The 13943-nt window shown below is 36.1% G+C and overlaps 1 protein-coding gene across 2 annotated transcripts in view; it reads left to right on the forward strand.

Moving 5' to 3' along the window:
- ptch1 (patched 1) overlaps positions 1-13943 on the forward strand; it is a 105228-nt gene that overhangs the window by 26116 nt on the left and 65169 nt on the right. For both annotated transcript variants that reach the window (XR_001800065.4, NM_001305542.1), the window contains exons 6-9: positions 3576-3774; positions 3939-4060; positions 8638-8785; positions 11292-11423. Coding sequence is in view for 1 of the 2 variants with exons in the window: in NM_001305542.1 (NP_001292471.1) it covers positions 3576-3774; positions 3939-4060; positions 8638-8785; positions 11292-11423 (601 nt within the window). In the remaining variant the exon portion in view is untranslated. The remainder of the gene's footprint in view (positions 1-3575; positions 3775-3938; positions 4061-8637; positions 8786-11291; positions 11424-13943) is intronic.

The raw sequence follows: 13943 nt of genomic DNA on the forward strand, positions 1-13943 counted from the left end.
AAAAGTCAGAGAACGAGCAAAGTTCTTGACTGCAGTTCACTTGATGACAACCAGTGTTGCTAAAATGAGCGTTCCTAAATTCTACATGCATCACCTTTAAATGAATCACGACTAAAAACTTAAATCAAACGGCAGCCCAAAGTGGTTCTCCATACTCTCCGGTGGTGTTTTCTCAAGGCCTTCATTGTGATGGTGAATCGCTCGAGGCCTCGCACAATGGTTCCACTTCTGCTGCTAATGGCTGCTCGCAACAGTTACACTCCGTAGACAACCACCAAGTCTGCAAAAGTTTTTCTGCCCTCCCTTTTCCCTCTCCATCATGGATGGTAAATAAGGATTTTACTGTGTTCTGGTTGGGGGACTTGGAATAATGACTCAAGCCTGGTTAGGCACATACAATGTGGTCTGAACCGCTGCAGGCCTGCCAGAAGAGAAAGAGAGAGGGGCGAGCTGAAGGAAGCACACATACAGGAAAAAAGGAAAGAATGAAAGCGAGAGGGAGAAATGAGAGAAAGATGGTGCAGAGATGGAAAGGCGGAGCGGATTTGACAGAGGGCGGCTTACAGAGGCAGTCAGCGGAGCGGTGGACGGATGATAGAAAGTGGGAGGGTGAACTTAGTGCGAGGAAGGCCGTCTGAGGATAGACACAGGAGTAAAGATACAGCAAGATGAACAGGCCTCTGAAAAAAATGAACAAATGAGACTAGATGGCAAGCAAAGTATGGGAGGTTTGCGAAACTGCTGCGTTGGGCTGTTAGTTGTGGGGAGATGCCAGGCCCGGAGCAGGATCACCCGGCACGCCAGTATAATTAGAGGGGATAAAGATCAGATGAGCGGATTGATTCCATTTTCTCAAAGCTGTTATTATGGAGGCAGGCTGAAATCCAATCCCAACTACATTTGTGCTGCCACCGCTGTGACGTGCACCGTCCATCAATCCCTAAGCCTTCGGAATTCCATCCAGTCACCCTTCATGCACTCCCCGTAGTTATGCTGTACCACTTTAACCACGTCCAACATCCCATAAGCAGGGCTCAGTCTGTGCTTCTCCTTCATGGTTAAACATGGTGTTTAAACGTTTGGGGCCAGCAAGAAATCATTAAAAGTTTCACTAAAAAGATTTATTAAGAAACAATTTAAAGTAAACCGTTCTTTTAAAGTATACATTCATTAAAGGATCTTAAAAAAAATTGCCAAATGCATTGTTTTAAGTGTGGGTTTTAAGTAAGTAGTACTTTTTAAAGTAAGTAATGCATAGTTTTAAGTAAGTAATATTTAAACGTTGCAGCATGACGAATTAATAACTTTGATCTGATAGTAAATATTTATGCAAATGAGAAGTGTTACTAGAATTAAACTAAGTTCTCTATTCTATTAAATGCTGATAATTCTCTGTTTTATCAATTAATTAGAACAATAAATAAAATAACATATGTATTGGCATTTGGGCAGTGTTTCCCCCACAACTTCACTTCCGGTCCAGCTATCATCCTAATAAATCTAATACATATTTCAATGTGTTTTGTTTAATTATCAACCCAATAGAATGTCATACATTTCTAATGATTAACATTGCATAGATGCTGTAATGATTAACATTGCATATATGCTGTAATACCAATGGAAAAGAGTGTAACATTCCAAACTTTCAAAATTCTCATGGTTTTAGTAGTTGTGGAGCTGCGCATCGATGGATTTGCTCTTCAGCTTTTGGACTTTCAGCAGTGAAATTTAAACAACACTGAACTGAACTAAACTGAACTTCAACTCTGAAAACTGGACTGGACTTTACTAGAACTTCTATGTTAAGCTGCTTTGACAATCTAAAGTTGAAGTCAGAATTATTAGCCCCCCTTTGAATTTTTTTTCTTTTTTAAATATTTGCCAAATGATGTTTAACAGAGCAAGGAAACTTTTACAGTATGTCTGATAATATTTTTTCTTCTGGAGAAAGTCTTATTTGTTTTATTCAGGCTAGAATAAAAGCAGTTATTATTTTTTTCAACATCGTTTTAAGGACAATATTATTAGCCCCTTTAAGCTATTTTTTTTCGATTGTCTACAGAACAAACTATCATTGTACAATAACTTGCCTAAGTACCCTAACCTGCCTAGTTAACCTAATTAACCTAGTTAAGCCTTTACATGTCACTTTAAGCTGTATAGAAGTGTATTTACTGTCAACATGGCAAAGATAAAATTAATCAGTTATTAGAGATGAGTTATTAAACTATTATGTTTAGAAATGTTATGAAAAAATCTGCTCTCAATTAAACAGAAATTGGGGAAAAAAATAAACGGGTCTAATAAATTAAATTAGGGGGGCTAATAATTCTGACTTCAACTGTACATTGTAAAAGCGCTATAGAAATAAACATGAGTTGGATTAAATTATGTCTATAGAAGTTAATGCACCTATATATAGGCCTTTCACAGTAATCAATAAATCGAGTTATCGCACAGTACATGTACATAACCTCAATAATTTTGGTGATGCAATATATATCTCTCATATATGCATAACCAATTCTAGCAACATTTCAGTTGATGGCAAAACCTCTCTATCTTAATTGGGGGGTCAGTGTCAGTATTAGGGCTGAAAAATATATTGTTCGAGCATTGATTTTGCAATGTGTGTATCTGCAATAGTCACTTTGAAGGATTAGATTTATTAAAGATTAAAATATATTAAATATTATTTTCAGATATTGTATAAAATTATTTATACAGTGATGACCATCTTATTTTTTTATTTAATTGTTCAATTTTATGTATATGAATACTGTTAAGTCCATAAAACCATAAAGCAGTGTTTATGTCACTTTTATTTGAACTTATTTAAATTTATTTAAATGCTTGTAGTTTATTACATTTTATGCAAATCCACTGCATAGAAAAAGACTTATCAACCCAGTCTATCTAAATTCATAAAATCTTTCTGAATAGGGCTATTTAAATCATCTAGTGAAATTATATACATATCGCATCTTAGTGCAGCAAAACAAAATATCGCAATGTCAGATTTTTCCAATATGATGCAGCCCTGGTCAGTATGGTTAAAAAACATTATAGTATTTACTATAAATTACTAGCGTATATTTCCATGTGGCTGTCTAACAACTGAAAATAGATCTGGTAGCAGATATCCCAGCCTCTTACTTTATACCTGCACTTTTTTGTTAACATTTATTATTATTTATTTGTTTAGAATATACATTTTCACAATCTGATTCCAATGCCTAACTATTCAAATGACTGTAATTAAATTAAATATTCTTAAGAATAAAATATTATGTGTGGTAATTGGAGAACTTGCATAGTGATAATATATTGTCATGCTGGCACTATATAATGAGTGGCATAAAATGGTCTTGAAATGACAATAATATTGTTTATCGGAATACATTTTGGTGCAATATATCGTACAACAAAAAAATAGATATCGTGACTGGCCTACCTATATAAACCTGCCTTATATTCAGTTGTGTTCAACAAAATGCAACAGTTTCCAACTCTTTCCTGTGTAAATGTCCTTCTTTGTTTTAAAACTCCAAAATATTTTCTTTTCCCCATAGTGGCAAACCCCCATTACAGTGGACCAACTTCGATCCGATGGGCTTCATTGCTGAGTTGAAGATGCTGAAGTATCAGGTGGACAGCTGGGAGGAGATGCTGGTTAAAGCAGATGTGGGTCAAGGTTACATGAACCGGCCCTGCCTGAATCCTGCAGACCCCGACTGCCCATTATCAGCTCCCAACAAGAACACCACAGGGGTGAGCTTAGTCAACAAATCACATGCGATCATGTGTTTATCTGTGTCAAATGTCTGTTCTCATTTTGCCTAGTCATTAGCAAACAGCTAAAGATTTGGCAATTAAAGTGATGTTGTTTTGCATCTCAAGCGTGTCTCTAATTTATGATCTGTCTCCTTCTTAAGCCTTTTGACGTGGCTCCTGTTCTGACTGGTGGCTGCTATGGGCTTTCCAAAAAGTACATGCACTGGCAGGAGGAGCTTATCGTAGGTGGGACCAAGAAGAACGACAGCGGCAAACTTTTGAGGTAAAAAAACATTTTAACAGGCTTAACGGAGAAATTCACTATCAATCATCTTGATACAAACCTGTATGAGTTTCTTTCTTTTGTTGAACACTTTAGTTTAAGCATCAAGTCCTACTATTAATCACTAACTTATTACCTGCCTACCCTTAATATATTGACTGTTTATTAGTGTTTATATAAAGTATGATCTTATTCTATATCCCTAATCTTACCCAATACTTAATCCCAATTACTACCTTACTAAAAAGCAAATGAGTTGAAATTAGTTGAAGTCTAAAGGCAGGCTCACTGTGATTTTTAATAATCCTAAACGATTGTAGCATGTCAGACTGCACAAACATGGCTCCCATGTCACACTGTAAGATCTCAGCTCTTATAATGTCAGACTGAATGACAATGAACATGCGCTAAAGGCAAAACGAAAACTCACCTGGAGTTTAACGTCATCCATGTGTGACACTTTCACTCTCCATCGTTCTAAAATGATTGCTTAAAGCAAACATAAAAATTGGACAATTTTGCACACAGCGTGCCTAAATAATAAAACCAGGAAGAAATAAAAACATTTTCCTGTGGTCATTTGAATTGCCAGCAAGGTCATCAGATTCTGCGCTCCTATTGGTTCTTGGATTGACGCTCGTCGAAACTGTTGTCACATAGCAGCAAAGTGTCTGAAATCTTCTGACATTGCCAGAACTTCAACAGAGGGAAAATATGATCACAACAGCCATTAAGTGGCTGTCTGTGAACATGTCCAACCAAAGATCAAAGATCACATGATTTCCTAAATTTGTCTTAGATGACCAAGTTGTGGCTGAAACGTATCTGAACAGTTGATGGTCAACATTGACTTCAATAGTTAGTAAAGTTTCGGATATACTCAAGATACTGGCAAAAATAAAGTTTGAAAAACGGATTATTTCTCATGTGTGAAAGTTGTAGAAACCAGACAGCTAATTGTTCTTTTAAGGGCACCGATGATTAAAATCATCTTTTGGAAGCTGTTTGGACAAAACTGTGTGTATAGTGTATCTAATGTCATATTGGGGTGACATAAAGACAAAAAGTCAGTTTTTTAATTAACTTCTCAAAAAATTCATCAAATAATCATTGGGACATCAAATAATCATTGGAAAAATGTTACATGAGATCTGCTTCCATGTCTGTCACTGTGCTGTTTATCTGACGCAGGCGAGGCAGAAAGTGAGGCACACACTGACAGGCACGTGGTAATGGTGGCCGGGGTGAACTATCAATAAAGGCACAGGCCACAAAAACAGCTACATTGTGTTTAGAGCAGAAAATCCAATATTCCGAAAGTTAGAATAAATAATCTGATTGGTGTTTTGCGCTGAAACTTTACAGACACATTCTGGAGCCAAAATATTAAATTTTAAAAAAGGGGTAAAATGGTGCCCTATATAATACTCTTCAATGTCAAAACTCTTATATTGTTGGCCAGATGATATTTTTTTATAAATATAAGATATATTTTATAAATTTGAGGCACAGTATTTAGATATATTTAGGAAATTATAATAAATCTATTATAATTATGTATAAAAATTGTATAAAACAGAACTTTGAGGACACGAAGCAGATGAAAATGTATGTTCATTAAAACTAACATCTGTAAAAAAAAAAATTCTATTTAAATATTCTGACTAATTTCCTAATGTTTGGGTCTTATGTAGCTATGGATAAAAGATCGCTATGTCTTTCCCTCTCTCTGACACACATTTACAGCGTGAAGTTTGTTTTTGTTTCCTCTTTGGCAGATTGTCTTCATTAGTAAACTGCATATTAGTATTCATTCCCACAGACTGAATGAAAGCCCACACCTTTTACTCCAAGAGTGAAGTGTTTTTGGCTTAAATGAGGACAGAATTCTGTATTGGCGTTATTAAAGAACAATGTTGTAAGTCACAACATCAGCCGTAGAGGAAAATATTCCTAAGTGGCTCCGGAATCGGCTGCTAACATTTCTAGGAATCTTTTTTTTTTACTCACTAAGGGTTTTCTGAAAAGACAAAGTGAAGGGTTTTTAGTTTCAAGAAGTGTTCAGTTGAACAAAAGCAGGTTGACAGTCCACTTGAGGGAGTCTGTACTCTATAGTTGAGGACGTTTTAGCCTGTCTGCGTAGTGAATTATAAACTGCTGTATTTCAGCATGTCAGTGGTTCTTTTTAGGGGTTTTATCCTCAAGATGGGACAGAGGAGGTCAGTATGGGATTTGCTGGAGGGTTTTGTTTTCGTAGCAGCCATCATCACCTCCTCACCCCCCGTAAGAAACTGAACTGTGCTAAACCATAATGATGAAGCCAGCATCCTTTTAAAAGATAACAAAACAAAGGTAAAATATGTTACACTTTGGACATACATGTTTCAAGAGCTTTATTGACACACTAGTACAAGGAAATTCCTACTTTATTCACTTCACTCGAGAATGACAAGGTCGAAAGAAAACAAACATAACTTACAACAACACAAACTATGTAAAACTTATTCTTTTAAATAGCTTTTAAATGATTTCTTATGTCTTATGTAAGATGTTAATTTGTCCTTTTATTTGGATGAGCTAAATTGGCCATAGTGTATGGGTGTGATAGTGAGAGTGAGAATGTTTCCCAGTACTGGGGCATCAGAAGGGCATCCGCTGCATAAACCATATGCCAGAGTAGTTAGTGGTTCATTTTGCTGTGGAGACCTGCAAGTATGAATTATATAAAGAATATAAAATAAAGTAGTATCAGGGTGTCCGCGGGCTCTTAAAAAGTCTTAAATTCACTGAAATGTTGTGTTGTAGGTCTTAAATCTTTTAAATAGGTCTCTGATCTCTCAAGGAAATCTCGACAACTGACAACTTTTTTTAATATATATTTAAGTTTTTTATTGCAAGAGATACAATTCAAAACAGCTAATCAAGGAACGAAAACTAAAGTAACACATCCCTTTACATAATCTACCATTAATACAAAAACTGTATACAGAAGTATCTGGGTTATTAGAACAAATCATTTGTGCAAAATTCATTCATATTGGTTTTAAAGGGGTCTTAAAAGTCTTACACTTGACTTGATGAAACCTGAAGAAAACTTGAGTATGAACAAGGAATAACAATAAATATACTAATAATAATGAAAGCATAAAAAAGAAAGTAATGAAAGAATAAGAGGAGAGCCTGTATACAAAATATTTTTAAAAACACTCATTCTCACTTACTTTCCCTGCTTCGATTATAGAAAAACAAAAAACATAAATAACAAAAAAAAATATATATATATATATAAAATATATATATAATATATATATATATATAAAATAACTTACATTTGACAGTGTTCAACTGTCAAAATGTCATATTTTTTCATAATCAAAAATAGGATTCTATAAAATTCCTTTAATCAAAGGTTTTGAAAACTACTCCTAAAACTACTCAACAATGCTCATTCTTGTTTTAGGACAATTTTGAAGCACTTTTTTGATCCACTTTAAATTTTGACTACCGTATGTGACCATGGGCCACAAAAGTCATACGTGCCCATATTTTTGTAAACTGAGATTTATCTATTACCTGAAAGCTTTCAGATACACTTTGCACTGATAAATGGTTTGGACAGTATTTGGTCGAAAAACAACTATGTGACAATCTGAGAGTCAAAAAAAATGTAAATACTGAGAAAATCGCCATCAAAGTTGTCCAAAAAATAAACTGTTGTTAGCACTAAAAATTACTAGTAAAAAATACTTATTGATATATTTACAGTAAGAAATTTACAAAAAAAATAAATTGTGGAATCTTCGCTTAATTTTAAAATTATGTAATTTTAAATGATTCAGACATTTTAAGTCATACAGTAAAATACAATTGGCAAAAATATATCTTTGCAACATGTTGTTTTGTGGTATACACAGTATACGTTGGGTTCCACACAATTCCTTCATGTTGTCCTAACACAAATTGATCAGCCGCTTTGAATGTTATCAATCGATTGAATGGGCATCATCAGTAGTTATCAGCTGATATGGGCCAGTAGGAGCCTTCTGCTCCCTCTGGTATGCTTAGAAGGCTGTTAACATCCATCCACATGATTAATCAGTTATAGATCTCATACCGCTGCAGTCGGAAGTTAACAAGAATTATTTATATTATTTATAAAATTTTTCATTAAGTGTATTTTATTTGCGTCTACATCAACCCTAAACCCTAAACCCAACCGTCACAGTATTGTAAAAACAGATCTGGATTTGAAATCTTATCTATTAGGACAGCTGATTACCCATGTGGATGGATGATAACAGCCGTCTGAGCCTACTAATATGCGCAGAAGGCCCCTACTGGCCTATATCTATCAGCTGATAACCACTGAAAACGGCCATTCAATCAAATGATACCATTCAAAGCGGGTGAATAAATTACATTAACTAAAGCTTTTTTGTACAAAGTTAAGTGGATTCAACAAAAAACAATTAATAAATAAGTAATTTGAACAAGCAGTGAAAGTCATTATCTGAGTGTGGGGTCACATATACTGAGCATAATTTCATAATTTTACCTCTGTGTTTTTCTCCTTACAGTGCACAGGCCTTTCAGACCATGTTCCAGCTCATGACCCCAAAGCAGATGTACGAGCACTTGAAGGGCTACGATGAGGTTTCGCACATCAACTGGAACGAGGACAAAGCAGCTGCCATACTAGAAGCCTGGCAGAGGAAATACTCTGAGGTAAATGGACGTCTCTCATCAAGGATCATCTAAAAAAAAAAAGCATGTATAGATGCCCTGTTGATGCTCTCAGACTGCGATCTACTTCAGCAGATTCTGTTGTAGTATTTCTTGGTAATTCATTCTTTCATCGGGTTTCGCTTTGCCTCAAACTGGATCTTGTTATGAAGCGTTTAGGGGGCCCGTGTCGATTCATTCCTCCGCTCGAACGTCGTGTTTCCTGGAACGAACACTCGCGTACATGCAGTCATGCAGTGTGAAGGCATTCATCTTGAGTCATAAGTAATGCATACATTCCAAAGGCGCTGTGTCTCTTGAGATTTGGACCCAGCTGTTTAAGTGCAGTCCTTCAAAGGCCTAGACTTCCCGTTTTTTCCTCTGCTTCATACTTTAAACGCTCAGGTTAAGTGTGAACTTGGAAGACGGGCCACATCTGTAAGGTCGGGAAAGGTCACGATGGCACACTGTAGAAACGCGCGCACTGAACTCTTCACATGTATTCGATGCATTAAGCTGCAGCATTGAAAATATGTTTCTGTAAGCGAAGGATTTTTTTATCGCTATATCAGTTTTTTTTTTTACACTTTTAGGTTGTAGGGTTGTCGCAATACCATAAATGAATCTTACGATACTATACCAGCGGTATACCAAGTAGTATTGCGATACTGTAATTCATTGCTCAAATTATAAAGAAAAAATTTAGCAATACTATATTTTATGTTATAATAGGCCAACTTAAATTTACTTCATAATTCACTTAAGGCCTAAACGTATTATTTGCACCTCTCTTTACCTAAAATGTATTCAATCTTTTAGTTTATTTTGTAGCTAACTGACCAACAAAAATACATTAAAATAAAGTTACAAATTATAAAAAATGAAATTTGTTTCAAAAGAGCATTTTTTCCAACAAATTTAGGCTATATGAAGTGGTCAGATTTTGTTTCAATGTTTCCTGTTGCTATTTTGGGTTTTTCATCTTTATTTTTTTCAGTCTTATCAAGTAACAATCCAAAGTAATTTAAAATTTCACTTTGTGAGTCGTTCTTTTACGAAATTGTTGCGATTGTTGTAGCTACCAAATCACATTAACAAGAACAGAAATGAACTGATTCAGATGTGTGTTCGAACTGAAGAGTTAGAAAATGTGCAACAGGCTAACACAAAAGATGCAAATTCTATTTAGTTTTTTGACCTTAAAGGGCTCTACAGACTATTAAAATTGTTGCACAAACATGTGAGCATTTCAGAGACTTCCACATGCAACATTATCTATTGTAGATAAACAATTAATAACGATCCTACTGTTTACAAAACTACAGTGGCACTGCCAGTATTTGGGAGCCATAGTATTGCGATACTACCATAGTACCGGTAAATCGTGCAACCCTTTTAGGTTGTAAAATTTAAAGTACAAAAAAAACCATTGCATTATGCTATATGAACTAGTATTATTCACTACTGGACAGTTGCATATTTAACAGGGTATCAGTGGGCACTTGAGAAGTATTAAAAAGTCTTAAATTTCAAAAGCTAAATTTTTGGCCTTAAAAAGTCCTAAATCTACTAAAGTATTGTGTTGTAGGTCTTAAATCTTTTTTTAACAGGTCTTATTTTTCCTTTGTTCATGTATAGCTACCCATTCTGGCCATTAACACCCATACAATCACCCACAATCCCAATACCATAATCCCAATATCTTTCCTTACTGTAACATTTGTTTAAAAGTTCTCCATTTATTTACCACTGCATAAAAACATGCTGGATAAGTTGGCGGTTCATTCTGCTGTGGCGACCCTGGATTAATAAAGGGACTAAGCCGAAAAGAAAATGAATAAATGAATGAATGACCTCATGCATTAAATAATGTTTAAAATGCAGCTGATTTTAGTGTTATAAAAAACATTTTAATACCAGACCATGTCCATTTAACCTAGCACAGTCTGTTTTTTCTTGTGTGTAAGTGTGTGTCCATTGAAGAATCAACCCCTCTTGCTTCAGTGGCCCCAGCACTTGTGTGTGTGTGTGTGTTTGTGTGTGTATGTGTGTGTGTTTTAGCGTGTGTGTGGTATCTGTGTGTGTGTGTTTGACAGGACCGTCTGGAACACATTAACCCGCTCAGCGCACAATCTCTTTCACAGCTGCCGTCCCATTGGTGGCTGGTGTGTGACATCATCTGCTCTCTGTTTTGTCAGCCCTGACCTCCGCTTGGCATAGGGTTTCCTTTTTTGCAGGGCTGAACATGTGTGCGTTTGTGGACGTGAGCGCATGTGAGGTTTTTTGGGGGGGGGAGGAAGGGAAAGTTTGGCCGCCATATTAATTTCTTAGATAATTGTGCTGCTGAAACATTTGTGGGACTGTGATTTCCACATGATTTAATTACTTTCATTGGCCCGAGGGAACAGACAAAGCAGAAAGAAGATGATAGAGAGGGTGTAAGTGAAATGAAGGTAAACAACTTCTTTTTTTTCTTCTTCTTCCTTCCTTCCGTCCTGTGTGTCCTCAGGCTGTCCAGCAGAGTGTGCCGGTAAATTCCTCTCAGAAAGTGCTCACGTTCACCACCACCACCCTGGAAGACATCCTGAAGTCCTTCTCTGATGTCAGCGTGATCCGGATCGCCAGTGGCTACTTGCTAATGGTAAAAACTCAACCCTATATCCCCAGTCTGAAGAGCTTTAGGTTTATCTAGAATTCCTTCCTCTTTTCATTAAACACTTCCCAGTTTAAGATCGTTGGAGTTGCTCTTCAGCTTTTTGACTTTCAGCAGTGATATTTACACTGAGCATAACTTCAACGGGAAAAAAATGGTTTGAAGCAGTTACAATTTACTAGAACTTCATCTGTGTTAAGCTTCTTGGACACAATCTACATTGTAAAAGTGCTATAGAAATAAAGTTAAATTGAAAAATATTTTAGCTGAAAGGACTTACCTGAGCACCGTGGAACTCTGCAATGTGGGTTCTTTCTATGTAAACATCATGGGAAAGGGATCGTTTACCCAAAAACGAAAATTTACACTCTAAGTACTCTCCCTCAGGCGGATCTAGATCTTAATGAGATTTTTTTCTTCTGTTAAACACGAAAGAAGTGATTCTGAAGAAAGCTGAAAACTTGTAGCCAATAGCTATGTTTCCATTCAAAGATAAAAACAGTGTTGGGCAAGCTACTTGGAAAATGTAGTGAGCTAAGCTATTAGCTACTCTACTTAAAATGTAGCTTAACTACACTAAAAGCTACCCTCTGGGAAATGTAGCAAATAAGCTCAAAGCTAGTTGGCTAAAGTAGCTTAGCTACATCTAAGCTACTTTTGCCATGTTCATTTTTAAATCGAAGCAACCTAAATCCAAGTCAATCATACCTTAGTGATCAATAAAACTGTCAATGAAACATATGAGGCATAATAGTTCAGTTCAATTATTCACTGCAAATAATATACTGTACCAAATGATAGTATATAACAGCAAAAACAAAAAATCCAATAAAACTGGGTGTTACACATTTAAAATACTAGACTAATTTACAGGGGAATTATTTAGTAATAAGCATTATATTCTATCGTATATTTACAACTCCAAATTAACGAAGTACACTACATAGTGTAAGTATCATTAGTAACTGTCATGAACTAATAGTATCTACCATAGTATACTTTAGCCTTTACTAGAGTAAACTATATATCCGCTTGTTAAGTGGTGACGTGTTGATGACGTATGTAATACTGTATCCGGGTCCGAGCCACCACTCATTTGAATTGAGAAAATATTCATTTATGATCACTTTTTATTCAAATAACACATAGAGAATTTTATATAAAGTCATAGTGTACACAACAATCTCTGGGCTTGCTGCATCACAAATACCAAAATTTAAACAATTTATAAAAAAATTAATCAGTTTCTGGCCATTGGATATTAGGCATGGACATATATATTGTGATCGTGATTTTCGAAATTATTACAACACTTAGGCGCAATCCCAGTTCCCTTAGCCCTTCCCCTTACCCCTACCCCTCGCTTTGCGCGTGCCCATGAAGGGGTATTGGTGTCCCAATTCTCTTTAACTTGAAGGCGTAGGGCTAAGGGCAAGGGGTAGATACCCCTTCAAATGAAGATTTTTCAGGACCACACTCAAAACAAAGGGGTAGGAAAAATTTCCCAGAATACACTAGCTCCAGCTGCACCCTGAAGTAAGGAAATCCACTAATTAGTATTTTTGGTCCTTATTACAAACTTTTACAATAAACAAACACACGTTTCATAACTGCGTTATAATATATTCATAACCGCGTTCATGTTTTACTGTCATGCTTTTAAAAAAAACGCTAAAACAAAAGCAGCTAAATTTCGCGATCTATTTCGATCTGTAATCCCTAATTATAACTCCTGTACAGCAGTCCCACAACATTCTGACACTCAATGACACTGGAATACCCTGTCAGAAAAGTCTAGTGGCTGGGAATGGGCTTTTTACAGTGTCTGCTATAATGGTAATGTTGTTTTTGGTGTGTTTACATTAATGAATATGACCACTGTGTAAATGCACTGTTACAATCTTTTGCCACATTAGATGGTTATGATAACATAATACATGGCTTCAGTGATTTCCTGAAGATAAATAGCAAAAAATAACACAACTGGAATAACTACAGCAGTCGCCATCATCTGATCTCATATGAAGCAAGAGATTGCGATGACATATGATGACGTGTGCAGGTGGTTTAGTGCTGTCCCAATTCTTAGGGTTAAATTTTGAAGCCCTTCCCCTTAACCCTCAGTTGCAAGGTCTAAGGGGAAGGGGAAGGGGAAGGGGAAGGGGTACAAAAATTGAATTGGGATTGGGTCTTAGTAAATGTTATTATTTCATGAGTCTCCCCATACAGTTCCATAGAGCGATTGGACCCGGAAGCCACTTTGCGTGACATCACACCTATCAAGCAGATAATTCCTCAGACATCTTTTTATCAAGAAATTTCTCATGTTAGCCTGATTGGTTGGCGCCATCACCGACCAGAGCGAGAGGTGGCAGTAATGCACAAAAACGTTTGTTGTTGAACCGTAAAACAGAAAGAAGAAATCGTGATTCTCACCATCATATGGATTTACTTTCATCAGCTAGACACCGGCCTCAGAGCTCAAAGAATGTCTGTGCTGTCACTTAT

Source organism: Danio rerio, chromosome 8 (genome assembly GCF_049306965.1).
Source record: "Danio rerio strain Tuebingen ecotype United States chromosome 8, GRCz12tu, whole genome shotgun sequence".
Lineage (NCBI taxonomy): Eukaryota > Metazoa > Chordata > Actinopteri > Cypriniformes > Danionidae > Danio > Danio rerio.